At 41.3% G+C, this 27,491-nt stretch overlaps 1 protein-coding gene and 1 long non-coding RNA gene across 2 annotated transcripts in view; one reads left to right on the plus strand and one right to left on the minus strand.

The window, feature by feature from the left end:
• LOC136439578 (parathyroid hormone/parathyroid hormone-related peptide receptor-like) overlaps positions 1-27,491 on the plus strand; it is a gene marked incomplete at its 3' end in the record, with an annotated part of 53,574 nt that overhangs the window by 12,709 nt on the left and 13,374 nt on the right. The window contains exons 3-6 of the mRNA XM_066434996.1: positions 19,558-19,663; positions 21,505-21,621; positions 22,080-22,189; positions 26,465-26,559. Coding sequence (XP_066291093.1) covers positions 19,558-19,663; positions 21,505-21,621; positions 22,080-22,189; positions 26,465-26,559 — 428 coding nt within the window. The remainder of the gene's footprint in view (positions 1-19,557; positions 19,664-21,504; positions 21,622-22,079; positions 22,190-26,464; positions 26,560-27,491) is intronic.
• LOC136440959 (uncharacterized) lies at positions 2,119-3,159 on the minus strand. Its single transcript, XR_010756736.1, has 2 exons — positions 2,925-3,159; positions 2,119-2,328 (listed from the first exon to the last, which is right to left on the minus strand). It is a non-coding gene; the product is annotated as an uncharacterized lncRNA (long non-coding RNA).

Raw genomic sequence — 27,491 nt, forward strand, 5'->3', positions numbered from 1 at the left:
TTGCAAAAAAAATTCCAAAAACATAGGCATCATAAGAAAAGTCAAATTTTGCTGTCACGAAACATATTCATGGTTCTTTATTACAGTTTGATTTACCCTTATCTAACTTATTGCAACATAATTTGGGGTAGTACGTACACAGCATCCATCAATCCTGTTTACCTCTTTCAAAAGCGCTTTGTACGAATAGCAGCCAATGCTTCATTCACGGCACACACAGCAGCTCTGTTTCGTGATTTAAATGTTATGACTGCATTTGACATCAATAAATTTCAAATTGCCTTATTTGTCCATAAAATTGTCCATAATAGCTCTTCCCTACCTGAACAATACAAAGGTCTTTTAAATTTCAACTCAGATATCCATCACGACTATACGAGACAACATAATCTTTGAAGACCAATTATGACAAAAACTAGTCAAAAACAACATACAATGTTTAAAGGCCCCACCGTATGGAACAATCTCAGCCAAATTCTACAGTCCTGCTCGTCTTTACCTAGTTTCAAAAAACTTTTAAAGATAGATGTCATAGAACATCCAAGTATTACTTTCTCCTGATTTGTTTGTTTTCCTTGTTTTCCACTTTTCCTTTGGTATCTGATGACAGAATGATTCATATCATCGTTATTTTTGTATAATTTTGACCTATTTCTTTAAAAATTGTTATTCATTATAATACTTATTATGTTTATAACTAAAAATTCACTTTGTAGTTCCTCTTATTTTCATTTGTTTCATTAGGATTTATGTTACAATTCCAATTTCTTCTTTCGTTAGTTTTTCTTAGTTTCGATTATATATAATTTTGTAAAAATTCCATTTGTGTAGTTTAGGGGAGGCCCCCGAAAGCCGTATAGGCTTCTGGCCTCCCCTGCATGTATTCTTTGCTCTATTTATCTTTGTTTTATATTGTACATATGCGAATAAACAATAAATAATTAACAATAAACAGTAGATAGCTCTTGGGGGGGCACTATGATACTTACGCTATTCCCAGCGGTGCCTGGTCGCCATCTTGAATTTTCCCGCTACGCGCTATGACTCACGGGAATTTCTCGATATCCACGCACACTCACGCGAGAATATGACCACGAGATCAGAACATACGCACATTGCAGGGGAATTTTAGTTGCCGATACATATCGCCTGGTCCGATTTTCAAGTCCCTTATCCCCGAAAGCTCTCGGAGCAGCCGTAAAAATGGCCAAGACAGTGCTCTAGGTACAGAACACACTTTAGTGTGTGACAGTTTTCCCCTTCTAGCTTCTTGACCCTGCTTCTAGTGTTAAGCGATGTCTGTGTTTTGTCTTCGGCAATGACGCTATGTAAACACTAACGCTTGACGACGGAGAGGAATGATGTTCAAATGACCCGACTAAGGTGATAATCTTCTGTTCATTTGATAGCAGAAATTTACTGTTCATTGAGTAGATATGCCATCATTGGTATGACCTGACTAAAAATAAATCTGTTTTAAGAGGTCTTGAATGTGTATTCAATGCCCATCAATGATATAATCTTATGGAAATGACACCAAAAAGCTGTAGGTAACTTGATTTAACCTCTACCATCATGAACTACTAAATGATTTGATTGTCATGCAGAGATCATAAATAGCTAGTATAACAAAAAGATAACTGCTACCTTACCTTGGAACCTTACCTTGGAACCTATAAATACCAGAGACTGAATGGCAGTATCATAGTCCTGATTCGAAGCACTGTTGTATCAATCTTTACAAAACTGCTAAATTATTTGACAGGCCCATATTTTCATCTTGTTACAGATTTTTTTGTTTTACACTGCATGTGTACATGTATGTATTGACTTCAGTCCAAAATTGTTGATATGCCTCACCTCAATTGAGGATAACTTCTTTACCTTTTCTAATGCCTCTCTTTCACAAAATTCATTTGGAAAAGGAGATATCTATCTATGTGCACGGTTCATAATTGAGGTTACAGAGAGTGCATTTGCAATTTGTATACTCAACTATATCTGGGTACAGTCAAACAAGCCAGGTAGGCAACTTGTACAGTATATAACTTATAAGTTTTGTATATATATATGTGACCATAAAAATTTATATATCAACATGACAGAGACTTTCTGGTATTCAGCATGTACAGTGAAGTTTTATTTACATTTTGAACATTCAATTGAACAACAATTAAAGCATAAAGAGAGAGTTTTAATCTGAGTCACTTTCTATTTTCTGCTGCACATGTTCTGGCATTAATATGCCCTACCATCCTTTCATCTTGATACTGCACACTCTGTAGACAGTCACTAGGTAAATTCTCTGTGCTCCTCCATCTGTGACACCTGAAGTGCATATGAACAACATGTTGATATTATCAATATTGACACTATCTGACATATCTAATACATACATACATACTGCTACAATCTACTTTTTTTCTGAAAATGATTATGATGATAGTATACTAGTAGGCTAAATTACTTACAGGCTTTTTCAAACACAATTACAATGCAGTCAGGACTCCAAGGAGACCAGTACTGACCTGTGGGAATGGGTGGTGGTGCTGCTAGCTTTTGCACATAATGATATTATCTATTTATTTCAGCCTGTACACACTCAATCTGCTCGAGCAGAGCTATTTTTCAAGTCTAGAACATCCTAGTATTTTGTGTCTATACTCACTCTATGGGAACGAGACCAATGCATATATTTCGTGTCGACATACCCATGCATATCCTTCGTGTCGTTAAAAATACGGCCGCGTCGTTGAATGACATCATTGTAAAATGCCTCTAAAACATCTCAGGATACACCAAAAAATAGGCTAATTCCAGAAAAAATAATTAAGAATACTACAGCCTAATTACTCCAGGACATCATTAAGGTCTTCACTCATCCCCCTGAGACCAACTCATAATTTCAAAAAGTCATAACTCACCGAAAATTCGCCGTAAAAAGAAGCGGTTTTCACGATCTGCAAGCCCGGACATTCCTCTTTGCAAATGGCACCAGTGCGCAGGCGTGAAAGCTATGCCTCGTTCCCAATGTCTTTTGCGCATCTGGAAGTACTAGAAGTCTGGGGTGCCCTGGGACAGAGTCAGCCCAGTCACGTGGTACACTAATGAGCAAGATGGCGGAAAACCTTGTGCACACGTAACTTTTCATAGTGGGGGGGGGGGGGGGTGAGGGTGATTCGTGAAGGTTAGGACCCCCTAGTATTTTTTAACTGCAGGTTTCAAATTTTGAAGTAGAATAACTGAAGAAGGTGTTGACGGATCGTGATGGTCTTTGGTATGTAGATAGCTTAAGTGACTATTTACATTATCATATGCTCATTATGAAAATCACGATATAGATTGCATAATGAACAAGAATTTGTATGAACTATTCTAATAATGCAAATGACTTCCACATCTACATGATCTATGCCTGGTCATGCACACCTTTACCTAACCTACACATGTCGCAATATTGACAGTCCAATTACTTACCACTTATATGGATTATGGCGCTCTTGCATTAACTATAGAAATTAGGAATTTGTCTTTAGTATCTGTTAATGTTCCACCTGCCATAAACTAGTAGACATACTTCTTGTTTGGTCCCAGCTTATACACGCCGATAGATGATCATAATGATCATGATGATCATGACATGTCTTCGAGTCCTATAATGTGAAACACTGCAAATATATACATTTTCCTCATTAATTATGAAAATCGAGTCCCATTTTGCATAATTTGCACTTCATTATGTACATCTCTGTCTAAGATTCCAGATAATAGATATCATGGAAATTAGTCGTTCCTTTTTTCAGTAATTCCCTGACAAAACGCCCCTGCAGTTCCAGAGCAAGCTGCTAGAGGGCCCGAACCTACAGCACTTTTCCTTACATAACAAGCTATCTGCTATCTAAAACCAAGACCATAGCACGTCCAGGTCAAAAGATGCACAAAACGGAACTGTTGCTGAAGTACCAAGGTCGATCACATATCAGGGGCCCAAGCTTGACCTTGACCTCAGCATATTTCATGAGGAAATGATACAACAGACTTCTTGGCTAAGATAAGATTTCCATATTTTGAACGACTTGTATCATGTTGGTATACAAGACGATCAACTGATATATTTTATGCAAATCAACAAGAAACATTCATTATACGTCATTCGAAAAGGTTGACATCATTTGGCGAAGGCATTAGGTCTCCACATGGGTTCCTCAATTGATATGTCAAGCAGGCTTGGAAATTAGATTTTCTAGGAGATTCCCGGCCCTCAACTTGCCTTTAAGGGTGACAGATGTCATATAGGAGCAGGTTGATGCTTAGATTTTGGGCCCCCAAGCTACTTTTTTATGGTACTGCAGTGGAACTTCCGGGTTTTCTGGAAAAACAGAGGCATATATTGTTTCAAACTTTGAAACAGAATAACTCAATAAGGGGTTGACGGATCGTCAAGTTTTTTTGGCATCTATCTCATGTAATAATTAACAAAATGCTATGCTAATTATGCAAACCATGAACTAATTTGTATAATCAATCAGGAAATTTTGTAAATCCCATGCATAACATTGTCGGACTCTCGAACAGGTGACACATGTAACTGAGAAAGACAGGAATATCGGTAGATATCAATTATGCAAATAAATACCTGATTTGCGTAATTAACTACAAAATACTGTAATTCCATAATGGTGAATGATGTGGATTCCATTCTTATTCTTGATAAGGTGGCATCTTATCTATTTACACAACTTGTTGCTATGATAGCAATGATAACAAATGTCTGTTATTGGGCAGGAAATTCTTTCATATTACGTATTGAAATTAACAATGCAAATTCATTTTGGGTCCATATGGATCCCAGCGGATAACACCAAACGGACCACAAAAGATTGCGTCTCCAACGGATGAGGGTTAAATCCGGCGTGGTCGAATCCCGTGAGCATAGTCGTTGGATAAATCCGTGATAGTGAAAAACGCAATTAACTGTAGGCTTGGCACGTGTTGTAAAGACAATATTCCTAATGTCCATCCCAATCAGGCCAAGTAGCTGTTCAGCCAGAGAATCGACCAATGAGGAAGTGCTGCATGACCGTAAAATATCTGCATTTCTATGTTTTTATGTTGCATTTCTACGTTATAACGGGGAAGGGCGTGGACAATTGGATTGATCAACAGGACAATTGGATTGATCAACATGGCTCTAAATTGCTGCATATTTTCTGTGCATTACACTATTTATGATATTGATAATTGGATATCATATTTTAAAACTTAGTGTGATTTGGGAGGAAAACTAAATCTGTAGATTATTTTTGTTTCTTTGCCTCATTATCCTCGTCTTCATTCTATCATGTCCGCTGCGTGAGAAAGGTATATAAAGCTTCGTTTTGCCACATTGGTCAACCGGGTCATCTCTGTGAGGAAAACATTGTACTTTTGTTAATACTAACAGTGAAGGTCACACAACATTGGATGCTTGATTAATGGAGTAGAAAAGAACATGTTACATTTAAAAGTGCACTGTAATCACAACTATACGCTCAATCCAAATAGTAACCTATCCCTACTGCGCACTCATTGGATCATCCTTATGAGTAATGGGGTCCACGCCTTCGTCGCGCCCCATCTACTCTCATTCTTGTCCCGATCTATTCCTGACACTGTACTCTTCCTTCTCTCATTTCCCACTCTCATCCTCTTATAATTCTTCCCTCACTTATTCCACCACTTTTTCTACAGCTTCCAACCTCCTTATAGTTCTTCTTCTAATCTCTCTCTTTCTACCTTCATAAGGAAATAAAACATAATACCACCATATTCCATATTCCGTTTTATTCACATGACAATCAATATACATTTTGCCATTATCACTCCCATTCCTTTTAACCTTCCAGTGAATACTCTTTCCTCCCGAAGACTCTCTCCTTTTCTTATTTCTCACGGACATTCTTTCTTACTTCCCTTACTTGTCCTTCTTCCTTTAAATGCTAACTGTAATCCCACTAAATTATCGTGTGATACATAGTCTTCCACTGCCTTTGACACCTCCTCCGTAGCAAACCTCGATGTTAGACCACCTGGTGTCATCACCTTGGCTACCTTCATATAGTATGACGCTGTCTTTTCCCAAACCATCCCACATGCGTCATTACCTCATCTTCCGCCGCCCCCGCCATATGCAAAGAGATTGCACATCCAGCTCTAGTACCATGTAATCTTTGCCCTTCATACATCCCACACTTCTGTAAATATCTTTTAAAAGCTTCATCTATCGCTGAAGTGGTCAGCTGGGTATCCAGTATCTGCCCCTGTCTCGACGTGGCCCTAAACAACAGACCCCCATTCAGATCTATAGACATATATTTTGCCATTTCCACATAGTAATCAATAGCATCTACTGGACAGGAAGCCGGATCTCCTGTCTTCTCTAGCGCAAAAACATTCTGTCTACCATCCCTTAATGTATTTCCCCATATGTGATTGAACAACAGGGCACCTGACTGAAGCCTATATATCTCAGCCGTCTTCGTTCGCAAAAGATCTGCTAATCTATCTCCTGCAAAAAAACGCTGTAGATATCGCTTGATCTCTCGCCCTTACAAACAATCTAACAGGAGATTTCTTCTTGTTCACCTCTTCCATTATAAACTGTCATACGTTGACGATCTTAGGCAAAAAAAATAGATTTCGCTTGCTGCGGCGTTAACCCTATCTGGACTGGGCTTTTTTGGGATATCTGGGACTGGGGGTGGGCTCATTTTGGTGACGTAATTATGACGTCATTGATGTGATTTTATTAGCTACATGGGGAATTCCCGTAATATCTAAAGGTATTAAACAAAATAGTGTGTATTATTGATTTTAAGGTATACCAAGACATCTTACGTGAATAGTAACTACGTTGACGTCAAAATGACGGTATAAATGACGTCACGTATTGTAAGCGACCCCTTGGGATCCGCCATCTTGGATCGGCCATTTTGAAATTTTCAAAAATACTTTTTTTCCACTGATGACCAAAAAAACACTAAAAGTAGACTAGAAACGTTAATCTAAATGTTCCAGGTAAAGAAAATACCAGGTAGTGACCATTTTGAAGGCGAAAAAGCCTGTTGATACGTAAAATAGTGTAATGGTCCGCCATCTTGGATTTTGACCGATTACGTCATCAAATTAGCATAAATTATGAATATTAAATCATGAAAGTTACATCTAATTACATATGATGCTATACCTGTATAAAAAATAGTGTGGTTGAGCAATACAACCTTAGAAATATTATTGTTTAAAAAAATTAGTGATTTTTGCATAAAATGCCTTTCAGAAACCCGTTGCACTTTTAGCCCCCCCCCCCCAGTCTAGATAGGGTTAATCCTTGTTGCAGCTGTTCCCCCGTAACTGCCTTTGTATATTCTTTCACTAACGGACTTGCTGCAGGATTACCTAAACCCAATGGATCATCCCCATTCACCACCTCGTCCATTCCTATTAAAAATCGCTCTCAATTTCCTTACATATGAATCAACCGTTTTAAACGCCAATCTGTGAGGACATAAACATTTTCCATCATCTCGATTACATTCAGACATATGCAGTGTTTTCTTTCCATCATCATCTTTCCAAATCAAAAATTGTATAACATCATCAGGACCTGCAGATTGTAGAGTTTCGTCGGCTGTATTGCACCTAAGAACTCTCCCAACTGTTCCTCCAAAGCCCTTTTCTGCCTGGCGTATGCTGAGGCCGATGCAGTATTCATAATCTGATTATATCTTACCTCTATTTTCTCCATGTTTACTGATTTCCCCCTGACTATTGCTCGATCCCTTTGTATTCTTGGTGTCACACTTCTGACAAAAATTGAAATCATAGTCATTAGGATAACGACATATCTCACAATTTCTAGCCAGTATCCACAATCTAGGGGCTCTAGTAAAGACTACAGGTGAAACTGAAACGCCCACAGGTTCCAGTGTGCCTGCCGTGTCCTCCACATCCCCTTGCGAGTCGGGAGCCGGATGACTGGCTACCCTGCGTTTACAACTTTTACTGCTTTTGTCGTCTTGCTCCACAATAGTGGCGATATCGGGAACAACTACTGTAACCACCAATTTCTTCCTTAAATAAGAAATTTACTAACGCTGGAATCGTCGAAAACGGCGGAAAGACATAAGCATTATGCCCTTCTAAACTCTGTGCAAATACATTGACCCCTTTTGCCCCCGGGACCGGCCATGGGCTGAAAAACTTTTAAGCTTCTGCCCATTTCTCGCAGTTTGAACATTTGACGGCAGTGCCATCAAATCTATATCAAAACCCTGTTCACCCCCAAACTCCTCATCCACCGTCGCGAATACTTTCTCGTGGAGCTGAGTGTCCATCGCTGACAATCTTCTAGATGGATCATCTGCTACATAATCCTTTGACGGCACATAACTTAACTTCAAATCAATATTACGCTCGACTACAGTTTCCCATAGCCTGACCACTGCTCTTGTCAAAGGTAGACCCTGCCACCCTGGTTCTCCCACGCACAGATGAGGTTCCTATTATCCACCCACGCGTTCACTATCTTAATTCTTTCTTGTTCCTCCATTGCTATGAGGACTCTTGTCAACGCCTCGGTTTCCTTCACCGAGATATGCTCTGATAACCACTCGTCACCACTCTAACCTGCTTCTGGGCAAGCGTTTTTTTCTTGCCTGGTAACGTGATTCACTTCATAACCTTGTTATACTAGTTGTAACTGTACGTCTCTCCCTACTGATAATAAACGATTTTCATTACAACTTCATTGCAATCTAAACCTCGTTAACTTTGGGATGCCACTCCCTTCTCATTAGCGTGCCCGATTACACCCATACCCGATAAATGTTCATTATGTGAACGTCTATTCTTTTTATTATCTTACCCCTTTTAGCTAAGACGACCCCTTGGCTTAGAACCTAACTATGTGTTCAACCGATTGATATAAGAACTGAATCCAGATACGCCACACTTTAATTCCATCACTTACGAACATTTGTATACAGTCTTTTCCACATTCTCAACAATTCTCAACCAGATGAAGGGACCAAACACAACTAACCATAGTCACAATCTCATACCCTCCACAACAGTACTAAATTGAATCCAGTTTTTCTCATGTGTTACCAAATGTACCCCTTAAACGCGAAAATAAAAAGGAAACACAAGTATAATTGAAAATCATACTACTTATTCTCTGTATACAGCGCGTATCTTGACCAAAACAAGTCAAAATTAATGAAAACCATGAACATCAACAATCCCTCAACCTTCAGATCGGTAACACTATGGAGACACTCATCTTCTGCAAAGAACATTATCTTGTTCAATATGCATCTCTAATTAAGCATTGGTCATGATTCATTACCACTTTCCTACACCTAAAAAACCAAAGAAACTAGAAAAAAACATCTACATTACAAAACTCAAATAAATAATAGAATCATCTCTTCTTCTTTCAAGACACGGCATCATAAATTTAAACTCTCTAAGCATTGCGCAATCACATCAAACAAATAAAATAAATCAAAAAAGGAAATACAATAAAATAGAAGAACGAAAGAGAAATGAAAATGCTAGCCAACCTTAATTATTCACACGTCAGATTGTCCAGTCAAACACCCTTATTTAAACTTCCTGTTTAACGAACATTCTTGTTTTTTTCTCCCCTAATTACAACATTGATCGCCTCAATTCCTTTTCACAGTACAATTCAACAGAAACATTGTCAAACATTTTTACATCACTGCCCACAACGTTTTACAACATCTACTTTTTGGGCTTAAAGCTAGAACAGTCACGGGACCAATGTCCTCTTTGCCAGCAATTGTAACACAAATCAGTCGGTTTAGGTCCCCTACTGCTTCGAACCCTCCCTGGTCTATTTGTCGTATAGGGAGACGTACTTTGATCGAAATTCGATGTCCTTACAGCATATCTTCTTCCGCTATCTGTAGTGCTTTGTTGTAATTTTGAGGCACCATGCAATTTTGCACACGCAGCAATGTCCTTAACTAACAGTTTCTCTAATTGGTTAATGATGAGATCCTTAAAGTACGATTCCCCAGATAACGGTGTAATCTGATCAACTATAATATTAAACTCCCTCGCTTTCTGATGATCCTCCCTCCTTGCTTGGGAAACCAGAATCTGCACTAGAGCCACAGCCATCTGTGGATCAAAGGCCACCCTCGGCCTCTTTGCATCCTGGACAACTTTGTCTTATAAGTCGTCGGCCGTTCTCCCTCTTTGCATCATTCCCAAGCTTTCCCGCATCTCCTGCACCTCCCGCCTCAGTGCAAGCACATCCTAATGTACGACACACAATACGGAAAACACTATTATCCTGAGGGACTATACCTAACCCTGTGACAGTGTCACACCGTTATGTCCCACACCCTCTTCTCATAACATACTGCAATGTCAAAAGTGTCTCAGCCGCTGCCGACTAGACCTCGTCAGGTTTGTCCCATTTTCCCATGAAATATGGCTCAATCCCACGTGACAGGCTTTAATGTCCCAGAGTTCACGTATGCTTCGCATAACCTTGGCCGAATACCACATGGCATGCCTCTCATATCGCCAAATTCCTCTATACCTCTCTTAACGCGTGGCCGAATACCACGTAGTATGCCTCTCATAACATAGAATTCGTCTAAACGTGGCTGAATACCACGTGGCATACCTCCCATACATAGAATTCGTCTATTCCTTACATAAACATGACCGAATAACACGTAAGTGGCTCTCATGTCACAAAACCATCATACCATTTAATGCCTGTCAACACCCTATGTTAGATATAAACTGCCGTGTATCCACACACAATACAGAAACGCCATCATAGTAATCCCTAACTATAACTCAATTACTTGCCTCACATTCTTGACACTTTGCACGTGGCAACGATTCTACTTCAAGACTCATTCACGCGCCTCAAATTACCATACCTACCTTGTACTATCAATATAATTAACATCTTACACTCCCGCTAAGTCCACTAGCACTCATGTCATAATAACGGCACAATCACTCGATGCAACACACAAGAACATGTCTATAAACCCCTCTATATATCCAATACTTGCTTATCGCCAGAAAAAAAAACTCCCACTCGGAAAGCACTAATACCTGTTGAGGTAGCTGCACTCCTTGCACCTGGGGACCGCTCTGTTGCGGTTGCCGGCTCGACTGTACAGCCGTCTGACTCGCCGAAGACGATGGTTGCAAGGCCTGTGCCCCCGACGGCCCTGCTCGAACAGCTGCCAACCCTTGAGACGCAGCTGGTGTCTGTTGAGTCGCCCCCGGTGTGAGTCGCCAACACCTGAGATGCCGCCAGTGTCTGTTGAGTCGCCCCCGGTGTGGTATGCGGGCTCGCCTGCGGAGTCGCCAACACCTGAGATGCCGCCAGTGTCTGTTGAGTCGCCTCCGGTATGATATGCGAAGCTGCTGGACCCGTCTGAGTGAAAATGTGGCTTGGTTGAGATGATTGAGACAGCCCTTGTCCGGCCTGGCTCGTCCCCGCCACCATCTGCTAGGTCGACGCCTGCCGTTGCCCTGCTGCCACCCCTGCCTGCTGACCTGTGGCTCCCAGGCTTGGCGGCGCTTTCCCCGTCGGTACGGCCGGTTGCTGAGTCGACAAACTAATCAAGACACAACATGGACCACATTAAACACAGCGTCGCACTTTTGTCCCATAACCTAACGCCGTAGTCAGACTCACCCACCATGCCGGCAGAACAACCCGAGTCATGATTGCAAGCCTTTCCGCCATGTTGAAGGTAACTTCACCAAACAACAAATGTCAACTAAATTCTCACACTCAACTACAAAACCAATAACACCACTCAGATATATCCAAAATCGTCCGGAAGTCGCACCTGATATGCGGCTATTCGCTGTAACGATAATATAGTATTGCGCACTTCATATGCAAACCATACGTGTCTCATACGCAATGGATACTCAGATTTGGTATGAAGACTCCTCTGACTCCAGGGTGGATAGACCTCAAGGAGATGGCAAATCCAGACGAGACCCGGCGACACCGCAGGCTTGCTGTCACCCAACATTAGTGGCTCAATGTTAATCCGTAACACAGTACAGTAAAAACTAGTCGTATTAATAGTCAGTGTGGTAGTGCAATTATAATGAACGGGGAATTAATGAGAGTTCATGTCTCTTGGTTTTACTTCTTGTCAGTGCCCAGTAGCGGCCTTCACGACGAAGGTTGTAGTGACTGACCTGAGGTGTGGTGATGAGCTCATTTACAGGAGAGCTGCTGTCCCGGAGAATGTTGGGTAATGTTCTCAGCGTGGCCGCGTCCGCGTCACGTCTACTGTTTTAGGAATGTATGTAGATCCAACTTAACAATGATGTGATCAGAATTATATTTGTATCCTGGTGCCATTACTTGATTAATTTCATTTTATTTATTCAGCCAGGTCCTCCTAGGATTTTATCTTTTTCAACAGAGCAGCATATGTTGATAGCCTAGCCCCGTAACCGTTTAGCCTCTGTACGGGTTCGTACTCTCAGTGTAGGGAGAGACTTCACCTGAACACGTACGAGGGTGCCCTTCCACGTATTGACTTGAGCACTGTGGTGAGAATGTTCACTTCTGCCGGTGCTCATTTCTGCAGGTGCCCAATATATCAACTTGGACATGATGATGATTTTATTCAGTAAGAAGCTCGCGGATTATGTGACAACATAATCCGAATTCCGTTCTTAGTACAAAAGTGTTTCAACATACAATCTTGTTACATACAATTCCAATAATCACAATATCATTACATTTCGAAAAACTTGCACAGTTAAATCCAAGCTTTCTTAAAGGAAAGCTACAGAAAAAATTGAAAATCCTTCTATGCTGTACTTAATACATTCCAAAGTCAAATTCTTACTTCAAGTTGTTTCACATAAATCCGTCATAGTTCAGGGATTTTCCACAGTTTGCAACTTATGCCGTGCTGACGCCTTCTCACCTGATAATTGAATTATATGACGTCAGTGTTTTAAATTTTTCACCTGATGATTGTATTATATGACGTCAGTGTTTTAAAATTCAGTCATCAGGTGAAATATTTTAAACACTGACGTCATACAATTCAATTATCAGGCGAGAAGGCGTCAGCACGGCATAAGTTGCAAACTGTGGAAAATCCTAGAACTATGACGGACTTATGTGAAACAACTTGAAGTAAGAAATTGACTTTGGAATATATTAATCATAGCATAGAAGGATTTTCAATTTTTGTGTGTAGCTTTCCTTTAAATCAACTTAGCCACGTCGATACATTATCACTTAAGACACAACGTGAAGAGAATGAGAACAATATAATACATATAACATATAATACCATAAAACAGTGCTGATGGTACTGCTGATTGAGTGGCTTGTTATAGAGCCGAATAGCAGTGTGCAGAAAGGAGTTGCTCAGCCTCTTAGTGCGGGCTTTCGGAACGCTTATTGAGCTACAGTTTCTGAGTGAGAGTCCCGTGGCTCCTGTTCTCGTGGGTGGCACCAAGTCGTGTAGGGGATGGTCCCCATGGAGCATTCGTTGAAACAGGTGCACTGCTGCCTCTTCCCTCCTCGACTGCAGTGTGGGCAGGTCAGGCATGGATCTTCTTCCTCCCAAGGAAATGATGCGCAAAACACGATGTTGGACTCTTTCAATTGCCAGTTCCTGCTCTTTTGTGCATCCAACCAGTAACACGTGACAGTACTCGAGTACCGGCCGTACCAAGTGCAAGATAGATGTGTATAAGGCCCGGTACGCTGGTGCCTTGTTTGGTCAGTAAACGCAGGTAGTGTAGTCTACGCGATGCTTTGCTGATCATTGAAGTAACCTGTTCGTTGAAGGAAAGGTTCTTATCTATGACGAAACCTAGTCCCTTGGCACTGTCCACAGATGGTACTGGTTGGCCTCCGAGAGTGACCGTGGGTGGAATAGGAACTGATCTGCTGAAACAGATCTGAATTCAGTTCAGCGTCATCTTGTTGTCTACTTCCCAGGTTCCTCTACAGTTGTGTCCTGGTCTGCCAAGGGCACAGAGAGAGTTCTTGACAGGGAAACGTAATCGGCATACCCAACGTTCATGGTGTCGTCATGTACAGTGGTGCGCGTGCTGATGAAGAGAAGAAACAGGTAGGGGGAGAGAACCCCTCCCTGTGGCACCTCCGACGTTAGGGTGCACCATGATCTGGTCGCGCCGTCGGCTACAACTCTCTGCTGGCGGTTCTGAAGGTAGCTGTGGATCCACCTCTGCATGCAAGGGCTGACATGGATGTCGATGACGCGCTGTAGAAGCCGAGCGTAATCCACACGGTCAAACGCTTTACTCATGTCCGCAAAGATGGCTCTGACCAGGGTCGGCTTGTTTGAGTCCACAGCCGTCAACCCTGTTTGCACCATACGAACCAGAGCCAGGGTCGTAGAGGAACCCTTAACGCAGGCGTACTGGTCCTTGATGACAGTCTGGATGGAGGGTAGTAGCTTTTTCAAGATGCACCTCTCCAGAAGCTTTGCCAAGACTGAGAGGAGGGACACTGGTCTCATGTCACGAGCTTGAGATGCGCCGGCAAATTTGGGCACCGGGACCACGTTTGCTGACTTCCAGCCTATGGGTACTGTTCCTTCTTTGTATGAGGTGTTGAATAAGTGGGCTATAATCGGGGCAAGGTCATCTGCAAACTCCGTTAGAATCCAGTTCGGTAAGTTATCTGTACCGCATGCCTTCTTGGATTTGACAGACTTCAGAAGACAATTGACCTCCCCGATTGAGCACAGTTCAGGACCAGGTTCACCGAGTGGTAAAGAAAACATGTGGAGTGGCGCACCCTGACACCATGCCACAGAAAATTGCTGGCTGATCGTTTCCGCCACTTGCTCTGGGGTGCCATCCGTTACAGAACGTTTCGGCTTCTCTTGCGATCTTCCAAACTCTCGGTTTATACATGCCCATCATTTGCGCGGGTTTCATGTTTTAACTCCTGTATACAGTTCCGGTAGTGTCAGTTTTTCGCCTGCTGCACAACAGTTTTCACCTTGTTCCTAAGTTGCTTCCACAAGAGCGAATTTTCGTGTCGCAGGAATTCCGCTTGCCTCGTTCGTTTCACCCTTTCCGTCATCCAGCTTTTGTCGTTCGTCCGAACTGACCTGACCTTCAGCGGGAAATGATGCTCCACCAGACTCATGATGGTGTCGTAGAACGCCGAGACTTTCTCTTCCACGAACGTGGCTTGAAGCACACGTGACCAGTCAGTTGTGGCAATGCCAATGGCAAGGGCAAGGGCAAAGCTTGTTTTGTTAGAGTGAGAGACTACGAGGCAGCTTGACTGGAGCTTTTTTCTCACCCGGAGACCGAACTTGTAGCACGACGCAGGCGTGGTCACTTCTACCTATCGGTGGGATTACCTGAGGATCGCGGTAGAACCGAGCAACATTCGTGATCACGACGTCGAGAACAGCTGTGCCCCTGGTGGGCTGCTTGACGATTTGCCTCAGTGTCGGATGGGCAGCATGGATACGTCGTAGGGGTAGTCTGTTTACATCTCCGCACAGCAGGACACCGGCTTGAGATTGGCGACGGTGAATAATATCGATAGTGTTAACCAGGTGTTTCAGAATCTGATCATCTCCATCTTTGTTATTTCTACACGGAGGGTGGTAAACAACACCAAGTACTATAACAGAAACAGACCTAAGGAGCCGATGTGCCGGACCTCGATCCACAGTACTTCTAAGTCTTTGACCTCAAGGTCTTGGAGTCTGTGGGCGGGAATGTTGTTCGAAATGTACGTGACCAATCCACCACCCTTTTTACCTAGTCTCTCTTTCAGAAACAACTGAAATCCAGGCAATGACAAAACGTCATCAGGTACATCGGCATTAGCCCAGGATTCAGTAATGCAGGCTATTTGTGCGGAATAAGTAACGATTGTGGCTTCTAGTTCATGTTTTTGCGTTTCGGCGCCTTCGCGCTGAAACGCAATGAGATGAGTTTTACCTTGCAGTCGTTCTGCTACCTTGCTGTTTGGTTCAACACTGTGTCGCACACCAGAAGACCTTATATGGCAATACGTTCCCAAATCCTTGTATAGCCGTTGCCTTATATGGCAAGGGAGCACGAAAAGGCAGGCAGGCTAGATTTGCATGTCACACAGGAGGGCGACCGCATGTAACTGCTACAACTGTTCGGAAATATCATTGCATTGTGGTTTCGGACTTTGATATCCTGAAAAATGACCATATTACATCTATTCCACAAGATTGCAGAAGAAGAAAAATGATTTCGTCAAGAAAACGACCAAAAATCGGCATAAATGATACCATATAGTGAGGTTATAGCATAACGTACAGAGAGACGGGTTACGTACCCCAGCTTAGCCCATCTGGCAACGCGAAGCACTTCGGACCCAGAAGATCCGGGTTCGTGTCCGTGCATGGATTTTTTTTTTCTTTTTAGATATTGAATATCAAAAATATATATTGATATTATATTAATCTATCAATATCATATTTATGAATATCATTTTTTCATTTTTTCATTAATAAATAAAGAAATATTTCATATTTGTTATTTTTAAATATTCATTTAATATATACAAGGCCTTTGTCTTATGAACAGGACTTCATAGATTCCAAACCCGGCATTCGAATTTTTCTGTTCATTGTAATGGAAAATACCGTGCAGCGGCTCCTATGCGCGGTAAGATGATTCTTGCAAAACACTCGCCACTAAACTTCTATCCCCGATGTAAACAGAGGCTCTTGATGTTGTTTGCAAAACAGCGATCCTTTGTTACAGTAGCAAATGCTCCATTGTTCAGTATCGACTTCATTCAGACAACACGGACGTGGAAAGTGGCGCCGCTCGGCACAAAACTATGGGAATTTTCATGAATTTTAGCAAAATTACCCAGGAAAATAAGGAAGAAATGTTGTAATGCGGAAACCAGAATAATACGGATGAGGTAGCTGTTGATTTGTTTGACATTTGGTAGTCATTTTAGATAGAACCTTAGCTGTTATGAACTTCTATTTCACTTAATTACCATAGTGCTGATGATTCAATGGTGCTTTTTTCAAATTTTATGTTTTATTGCGTGCCATGTACATAATTACATTGATAGCTTTTAGAATGAGCCTATTGTACATTTTACAAATAAGTACAAGTTGTAGGCCAAGACCAGCTTTTTCAAAAGCACTTAAGTTAAGTGACGTAACTTCAAAATTGCTTTCCCCAATCTGCCTTTCTCTATTAAAACAGTACTCATTGCCCAAAATGACAATTTTTCTTATAGACTGAACAGCCCTTGAGTGACTTCCTCTGGCAGATTTTACTTCAGGTAAAGGGAAAAGACAATTCACACTCATAAACGTAGCCGAAACGCCAGCTTTTTTTAAAAGCTCTTGTTTTGTTGCAAATAGATCGTGCGTTGCAGACGAGAATGTTCTGCATAGGGTGGGACTTCACCTGGTTACCTACCGCAGCCAATGAGCGAGCCTCCTTCTTAATTGGATCCACGGTGGCACGGTAACGATGACGCACCTTTGTCTTCAGGAATGTCCGACATTCTTCGGGCAAAATTGGCCGATTGTTGACAATGGTGGAGATTTTCCTTCCTCTCATACATCCAGCTTTGCATCCTCTTGTATGCCAGATGCCGCACTGTACAAGCAGGGTCTTGGTCTCCACAGGAACTACATTACTTTCCACGCAAAGACAGTAAATCCGACCCGGAATAGTGTCGACCCCCCACAGCAGTAGCCGGCATGTCATTGTCTTGCACGTAGAAGACCATCAGGAAGCAGAGAAGCGGGAATATGCACATGGCTGTCCGAGTCTTAAAGCACTGAACCCTTATACACGCACTAAAATACTGTCGTTAAAAACTAGAGGCTAAAAAGCGAAGTTTTAACACGGAAAGTCAGAGCGTCTAAAACTACGTGGCAGCCCGCCAGGAGCGCCCCAGAGAAGTAAAGTCAAGACATGTCACATGGTCTTGAAGTGTGTGTATAATACGCTCTGCTTAACCGCCTTTCAAGCTGTAACCTTTGTGGTTGAAATATACAAACATGTTGAAATGAGCAATAGTTTGCCAAGAAATGACTAACAGTAGGAGAAATTAAAATCCTGTTTTCAATTGTTCTGTTAAACCACTAACACACACCCTCCAATGTCTAAGCTGTTGTTTGTTGAGTCCAATATCCCCCATGCAGAGCCCTTTTTCATTATGCATCACATAGTTAAAGTACATAATGGTTAAGTAAATGATGTCTTAGAGAGTAACGATAAAATGTGTAAAACAGCTTTATTCCTTTTATCTTTATCCATATTTTCACCCATGGTATCACATCATATATATTGAGTAATGATAACCCCCACGCAGATCCCTTGTCCTTACGTACCACATAGTAAAGGCATGCAATGATTTTAGTAAGGTACGTAGCGATTAAGAGAGACAACAACAAGATGTGTAAAACAGCTTAATTCCTTCTCAAATGTCATTGAAACCCCATGTAAAGCCCCAGTTAACATTGCTAATCAATTTCAGCATTTCTTGACTACTATCCATAGTTTCACACAGCGACACAAAATGACCAAAGCTTACATCATAGTGAGACGTGATTACCTGATTTATCATTAGTCCAAAACACAAAAAAATCCCCATCAAGACTCCCCAGTCACGGCTCTCGTTATGCGTGGCCCATTTAGACGACGCTTGGTTTTGAATTAGTAGATTTTTCTCTCTTGAGCAAATTAAAAACCATTAATCAATATTGCCGATTGTCGGAGAAAAAGCCCCATGAAATTTGGCGAGATAAAAAATCTGCTTTTGTTGTTCCGATTACCCCCTAGTATACCCTTTTAATTTCAATGCTTGATCTTGAACGTTGTGTCTGTAAAACACTAGAACCAATGCTATACGGGAAGAGAAAACTTACGTCCATATCTTTATTAGAATTATCAGGGTAGTCATCTATTTCTAACATTAAATTATTCGATTTTTTAGGGTTTCCGAGGCAAACAGAACTCCCTAACCAAAGATGCCTGGAGGGTTTTAATTATATAGCTGTTCATAGTTAAACAGTGATTCAATTCTAGATTCTCAGCGACAAGTCAAATTCAAACAATTGATCTAATGCAAACATTTCTTTATTTTGAGACGATCATTACAAGTTGGTGGTGAAAAATATCACACTATATATGAGAAGACAGGCATATTGCCCAGGGATGCATTTAGACAATATGTGATAATTTAGATACCAGCATAGCGTCATGTCAGCATCCGCAATGCTGTCATGTTAGCCATGCAAGTTTTACTGTGATTTTCAGGTATTTTGCCTCAGAAATGATACCGGACACCATTACTGCACCATCACACTTTCATAACAAACACTAAAAAATGGGCATAGACTTGAAGACTCGTTTTTGGAACAAATCGTCTTTATAGAGAAAAACCTTTTAGGAATCAAAAACACTTTAGCCATTTGCGATGTTAACCTATTTCTACTGGTTTGGACTCCGCAGGTACACAGGACGTCGACAGAGGTTGACCACATGTCACTGATAGAATTGATACAGCAACAAACCACCAAATGTTTGAAGAAGACGAATGAAACCTTCCAGCGCAATGGTAAGTGAAGCTTCAATGGAAGGCTTACATTGGACATGTAGAGCTCTCTGATACTACAAAGAAATTCCAACCGCTATCCATTGACCGACCTGGCTCCAACAAAGGAACAAGTACAAGGAACAACTATAATCGGCAACATAAGAGCTGATCTAAAACTTGTTGCTGTACGTCTTTAATCTAGCAAACGGTTTTAAAAAGCTCAACATGTAACACGGCATGCCTACCAAAAACAAGTGTGTGTGTGTTTGTGTGTTTGTGTGTTTGTGTGTGTGTTTGCGTTCGTGCATGCGTGCGTGTGTGCGCGCGTGTGTTTCTGACCGACTTGAAGTCTACTAACTGTGGCTACTCTGTTGACGGTTCCGTCACCAGCTCTAAGAGAGAACTTTTTTGTTTGTTTGTTTGTTTGTTTTTTCAATGATCTGTCTTATTGGGAACTATAGTTCCGCGACCCCATAAGAAGTTAAAATAGGCATTTTCAACTCAGGTGAAGCATGATGCTTTTTCAACCCCATTCCTTCGTCAAATGATATTAACTTTTAAGAACGATATATCATAAATGATTTTCCTCGATGATTATGCAAACAAGGCTGCATATATTGTGTACCATGTGAGTTGGTGATCTTTATCCAAATAACACTAGGTTGTCAGGTCAAAGGATGGAAGTATTATATTGGCAAAGAAGGCTATTCTAGTAGTTTCTTATCAGTTTCTTGCCCTGGTTTGCATACTTAATGTTTGATGATGACCTCAACTACCTTGGAAATGCCGCAAGTATGAAAAGTACTGTCATAAACCACTTTGGAATTATAGCATTTACTTATTCATCAAGCAAATTAAGTTGTCGTTTAGATAATTGATATATCAATCGGCGTTCTCACTTCATATGTTTGAAAGGCCCATCATGAAATATGCATCTTTTAATCCAAAATTTCCAGCCGTAGTTACATTGTTCTTACAAAGTGCACGTAACGTATATAGGTGGACATGGCAGAAATAGCACATTGAAAGGGACTTTAAATTCTTCCTCAATAATTATGAAAGTCATGTGTGCTTAGAATGCATGTCATAATGTTAATCATCACCAAAGGTTTGTACCTGCCAGAAAAACAATGGAAATCCACCAAGCCCTGTTTTAGTTATCCTCCTCACAAATTTTCCAGTTCGAAAAAAGCCACTAGGAGGGGGCAAACTATTTTAACAACTTTATTCCTGCCCAAGAGATATCCACCACTCAAAATTCATGACCATGGCACATCCAAAAATAGAATGCAGTGGACTTATATAATTAGAGACTTTCCTCATTAACCATGCAAATAAGCTGCTGATGTTTATAATTAGCACATAAGAAGTCATCATTTAATGTACATACCAAAATCATGAGAGAGAGAGAGAGAGAGAGAGAGAGAGAGAGAGAGAGAGAGAGAGAGAGAGAGAGAGAGAGAGAGAGAGAGAGAGAGAGAGAGAGAGAGAGAGAGAGAGAGAGAGAGAGAGAGAGAGAGAGAGAGAGAGAGAGAGAGAGAGAGAGAATAAAACCCGGCTAGGGTCCTCAAACCAACTTACTTTCCTTCCCCAGAAATATCTACCGTTCACAAGATATAAAAACCGGAAGTTCCGCCGCAGTACCACAGACAGTTGCTAGGGGGGCAAATCTGATAATTTCGAGGTCTCGCCAAGACCTACCCACCTACTACAGATGAAGACAAGCCATTCCGGCAGTCCTGGGGTAATCGTGGAGATAGACGGACACACGACCGCTGTGCAAAACATTAACTTCTTGGCGAAGGTAATCATAATGGCACCTACACTTTATCCAGTGATAATGTCTGAACTGGTATCATCAGTCACAGGATACTGTCATGGCGGACCTGACTATCTCGGTTCCTGTTGGCCCGATGCTGCACCTGGTCAAGTCGTGACGTTGACCTGTCCTGAGCACATCGCCTTCTTCAACCATTCCAGTAAGAATCTTCAAACGTGCCTTGGGTTAATTGTTTGTAGTAAGCTTCCCATTACCTTTCATATACTCTTGTGCAACGATTGACAGACCTACGAAAAGAATCGAACTTACCCATCAGATTCAGTAACTGTCCGCCACATGCTGTACTAAATTAATAGATAATGTGTAACGAATATGCACGTTCAATAACTGGTTTGGATTTGTCTTTATGGCGCGGATTGTGTTGGTCTGCTTGAAACTTCAGTGACGATCCAGCAATATACATATACACTCACACACGTGACGTAAATAACTTCTTTAGGTTGTTGGGTGATTGGATTATAAGGTTACACCATGACCTTAAGGGCAGTTCAACGTTAACAAAGTTTCGGTAACTTCTCAGCTACCTTCCTTGCTGGAAGTTCATTTTGACCCGATCGTGAGTTCGACTTGTTATCCGACACACGTCTGTCCGTGTAGGATTGGTGCAGCGGTTGTGTGGAAACGGAAGCTGGATCATGAACGAACTGAACCAGACCGAGGACTACAGATCGAGCGGCTGTTACATCCCAGAAGAGAAGCAGGACATGGTTGGTCTTCCATCCTTTAGAATGTTGTTGTCCTTCAACAATCTTGTTGCAGGCTGGAATTATTTAGAACATGTCAATCCGAAAAGGTATGGGTCGAGATTTCTGGTTCTTTATCTGGAGGCATACTGAGCACAAGACTGATTATTACTTTTTCTTTTGCTTTTGGACAGAAACAATGACAATGTGGCACTGCACTCAAGTTGATGAATTATTTCAACAGTGACACATACAATGAACAATAAGCTTAATGAAGTGAAAAAAAGCCTCATAGCCTTTTTGTGGCCGTAGAGGCAGTGAGTTGTACCCCACTTTTCCTAGGGCACTGTATTAGAAGTCAGGAACACATTTATACACCTGAGTGGCGTGACGAAAGTCGTATCAAGTCCCTTTCCAAAGGGCAGAGTATCATTGGTTTAGCTCATGGCTGGCACGTTTCGCCTCTCTGTATATCTGTGCCTGTTTGCAAGAGCCTAATTTGGAGACACAGTTTACGGCTTTAACCTTCACCCGACCGTATTGGGTCCGTTTGGACCCCAGGCGTGTATTAATATGTGCCATATCAACATTTTTGGTTGGAGAAAAATTCCTTCTATGAGTTTGTTTGTGTACACGTCTTACAACTTCTGAGAATTCTTATACCGGATTGGCCGATCTTTGTAGGAGTTAAACTGTAAAGTTTGCGTGTTATCCGCTGGGGTCCAAACGGACCCCAGATGAACGTGCATTATATATTACGTAATTTGAAACGAATTCCTGTCGAATAACAAAAATTCAATTATTGCTATTACAGCAAAAATTTATTGTTGCTTAGAAAAGTATGAAACCAACTATTTTCACAATAAATGTAGCATTTTGGTGTAAAATGTGATATTTTTTACTCATTTTGCATAAATCATGATAATGAGACGAATAACCATTAGTTTTTTTTACACTAGAACATATCAGAATATCATGATGATGATGACAGGTTTATTCAGTTCAGTAGACAAACAGATACAGGCCTCATAGCAGCCATACAGGCTTGTTTACATTATCAATAATCAAATTTACATATACATAAAAACATTTCATTGTTACCATCACAATTACAAAGTTCTTCGGATTTAAAATCTTATATCATAATCTCTTACTAGTCAGTGCTGTTTAGCAGAGTTACTATGTAGTAAATGGGGCTCTTATAATGAAAGCTCATCTGTGTTGGTAGTAATCATAATACAATGCTAAACTTTCTTCCAACACTAAGGTATTGACGGATCGAATTTTCGACGACCACTGTCGCCTTCTTCAGAATCAATAATGACCAATCACTGCCGAACGTAAACTCGCGAGAGTTACGGACACGTGACTTTATTGACACGTGACACTGCGACCGCTTCTCGTGGCGCCGAAGGACAAAACCCCAAGAGAAGAGAAGTGCGGCGTAGTGTACCACATTCCGTGTCAGGGAACCACTAGACAAGGGACTTGCGAAGAATTCTACATCGGTGAGACAGAACGCTCATTGAGAACTAGATTCCTTGAACACAAACGCCCCAGCTCGCATTCGTCTGAAGTTTCTCAACACATCCACATTGAATCTCCGGGCCATACCGTCTCGCTGGAAAAAGTCAGAATACTGGACACTGAGCAGGATTACTTTATGAGAGGTATAAAGGAGGCCATATACATCAGGGCACTCCAGCCGTCACTCAACATAGACAGTGGGCGTTATAAACTTCCTGGCACGTTTGACCAATTGCTGACGTCACGTATCCGCAATGACACGTATCAATAAAGTCACGTGTCCGTAACTCTCGCGAGTCTACGTTCGGCAGTGATTGGTCATTAGGCCACAGCAAGTAAATTTTATGGATGACATCCTCCGCAGACTCCAAAGTTAATGAGATAGGGCGAAAAAAAACAAGGCGGGCCATAAAAAACAAGATTCCTTTATTCTCAAATTTTGAGATCATAAATCTTGTTAAACAAGAATTGAGGTGACGAATTATGATATCATGACCAACAGGTCTTTTATTCCTGTATTCAACCAATGAGGTTTCATATATAATATAAAACCTCCTTGATTCAACAGTAAACATGTCCTTGCAGATGTGTATACATCTCAATAGACTAACTACAACAAATGCAGAAAAGAGCTTGTTGTACCATCATATATATATGAAGCAACTACACTGGCTATTCATATGTGATGAAACACCTCGTGTCAATTAACCAGAACCCCCCCCCCCCACACACACACACACATTATTTGCAGGAACTACACTCAGGGTATTCATATGCAATGAAACACCTTAGACTGTCAACATTAAACTGTTCTTGAAGATGTGTATACAGCTCAATTAACTAGAACAAACGCAGAAAACATCTAATGTCATACCATCATGGGCAGGAACTACACTGGGTATTCATATGCAATGAAACACCTTAGACTGTCAACGTGTACGACATATTTGCCAATTTTTAGCATGTTGACCACCGTCGGAGGGCAATGAAATTTCTTGTATTTTATTTCGAAATCAGGCGAAAATTAGTGAGCTCACTAATTTTCGCCTGATTTCGAAATAAAATACAAGAAATTTCATTGCCCTCCGACGGTGGTCAACATGCTAAAAATTGGCAAATATGTCGTACACGTTGACAGTCTAAGGTGTTTCATTGCATATGAATACCCAGTGTAGTTCCTGCCCATGATGGTATGACATTAGATGTTTTCTGCGTTTGTTCTAGTTAATTGAGCTGTATACACATCTTCAAGAACAGTTTAATGTTGACAGTCTAAGGTGTTTCATTGCATATGAATACCCTGAGTGTAGTTCCTGCAAATAATGTGTGTGTGTGTGTGTGGGGGGGGGGGGGGTTCTGGTTAATTGACACGAGGTGTTTCATCACATATGAATAGCCAGTGTAGTTGCTTCATATATATATGATGGTACAACAAGCTCTTTTCTGCATTTGTTGTAGTTAGTCTATTGAGATGTATACACATCTGCAAGGACATGTTTACTGTTGAATCAAGGAGGTTTTATATTATATATGAAACCTCATTGGTTGAATACAGGAATAAAAGACCTGTTGGTCATGATATCATAATTCGTCACCTCAATTCTTGTTTAACAAGATTTATGATCTCAAAATTTGAGAATAAAGGAATCTTGTTTTTTATGGCCCGCCTTGTTTTTTTCGCCCTATCTCATTAACTTTGGAGTCTGCGGAGGATGTCATCCATAAAATTTACTTGCTGTGGCCTAATGACCAATCACTGCCGAACGTAGACTCGCGAGAGTTACGGACACGTGACTTTATTGATACGTGTCATTGCGGATACGTGACGTCAGCAATTGGTCAAACGTGCCAGGAAGTTTATAACGCCCACTGTCTATGTTGAGTGACGGCTGGAGTGCCCTGATGTATATGGCCTCCTTTATACCTCTCATAAAGTAATCCTGCTCAGTGTCCAGTATTCTGACTTTTTCCAGCGAGACGGTATGGCCCGGAGATTCAATGTGGATGTGTTGAGAAACTTCAGACGAATGCGAGCTGGGGCGTTTGTGTTCAAGGAATCTAGTTCTGATGATTCAGATGTCATCCATAAAAATTACTTGCTGTGGCCTTATTGATCCTGAATAAGGCGACAGTGGTCGTCGAAAATTCGATCCGTCAATACCTTAGTGTTGGAAGAAAGTTTAGCATTGTATTAAAATGGGGCTCTTAGTGAACCTGACAGTATTTGCTCTAAAAGTCTGTAGTCGGCTACACGACCGAGTCTTTCTGCCGGAGATCGCCTCGCGGCACGGTGGGAGCCAGTCTCTGAAGATCGGGGATTTCAGAAGGGAGCGGGCAAAACTTCTGCATAGTACTAGTCGTCTTTGGGTCAGTGGTGTAAGGGAGAGTTCTGTCAGGGCTGAGCTGTAGCAGGTGTAGTTCTGTCTCAGGATGATCTTACACGCCCTCTTCTGCACTGTAAGATCATCCTGATTAGATGAATGGAACAATATATCAACAGAAATCACAAAAATAGCTGATAGGAAAGATCTTTTGATGTAATTTGACAAGGATATAATTATGTGTGTGATTATGTGGCAGATCATGATTTAAATAGATGAAATATTCTTCCTTTTTCACATAAATTGTAATATTTCTTATTCGATAACATTCTTATTCTGATTTTGGGTGGTACAGGGCTATTTGATGACATGTTCACTACTATAATGGCTAATTGTAACAAGTGCAGTGTAATGTGTACTTTAATGATTAATATGCCGACTTCGTACTCAGACGGACCTGTACACGGTGCAGATCATCTACACAGTCGGGTACTCCCTGTCCCTGGCGTCCCTCACAGTCGCCGCGGGGATACTCATCCGCTTCAGGTCAGCACGCTTCATCACTTGTAATCATCGCACAGAGAGATATATCTAGGACTTGCGGACTACATATTTGAATGAAAAATGCCCGCAAACCCTTGTAGCGTTTCAACTCCAGTTTTCCATCCAAATCTCCAAACCAAGTTTAGGCAAACATTTTTACTCGTGCCTTGTTACCTACCTAAACTGAGGTAGAGTTTTTGGTATGCTTGTCTTTATGTCTGTCTGTCTTTCTGTCTGTTTGTCTGGTTGCTTGTCTGGTCTTCCACATTGTGTATTTTGCGTGTGCTAGTCACTTTCACCGCATGTGACTGGAAGTTGCCAGAATTAGTTATCCATTAACCTTATGATGGTAACTAACATACAGTCATGGGGTCGATGAAATAACCTGCTAATTGGTAAGAAGATATTGGCTTTTGTCTTTCTTTTTGTTCGTGTTTACGATGTTATGTGCTCTCCATATGCTGGTCACATTCATCACTGTAGTGACAGTGATTAATGGACATACTTAGCTTTCAATCAATGTCTTAGTTGTGTGACTTATGAACTTAGACAACCAAGACATGGTGATGAATAAGCTTAGCTGAGTTATTGAGTGGTTTTGAATTATGTCAGAATCTTTTCGAAGAAATTGTACATTTCCGGTCTGTATCTGTATCTACATATCCGGTATACCCGCCGGTCGGCGCGTAACACACCAGGTTCGTAAGCGCGCGGCCCAGCAGAAGCTCCGGGCCTGTGAGTCTATTTACATGTACATACAAGTCTGTATAATCCGCCATTTCATCGCACCATGGACTTGTATTCTTTTCCAGCAGATGTAAAGAGCTTGTTGCGCTCGCCTAAGAGTAGTCAGATTTTTTCCTCTTCTTTCGTTGACTGTCAGAAATGCCAAAAAAATATTTATGACTCTTTGTTTAGTTTACGTCAAAAGCTGC

Source organism: Branchiostoma lanceolatum, chromosome 8 (genome assembly GCF_035083965.1).
Source record: "Branchiostoma lanceolatum isolate klBraLanc5 chromosome 8, klBraLanc5.hap2, whole genome shotgun sequence".
Classification (NCBI taxonomy): domain Eukaryota; kingdom Metazoa; phylum Chordata; class Leptocardii; order Amphioxiformes; family Branchiostomatidae; genus Branchiostoma; species Branchiostoma lanceolatum.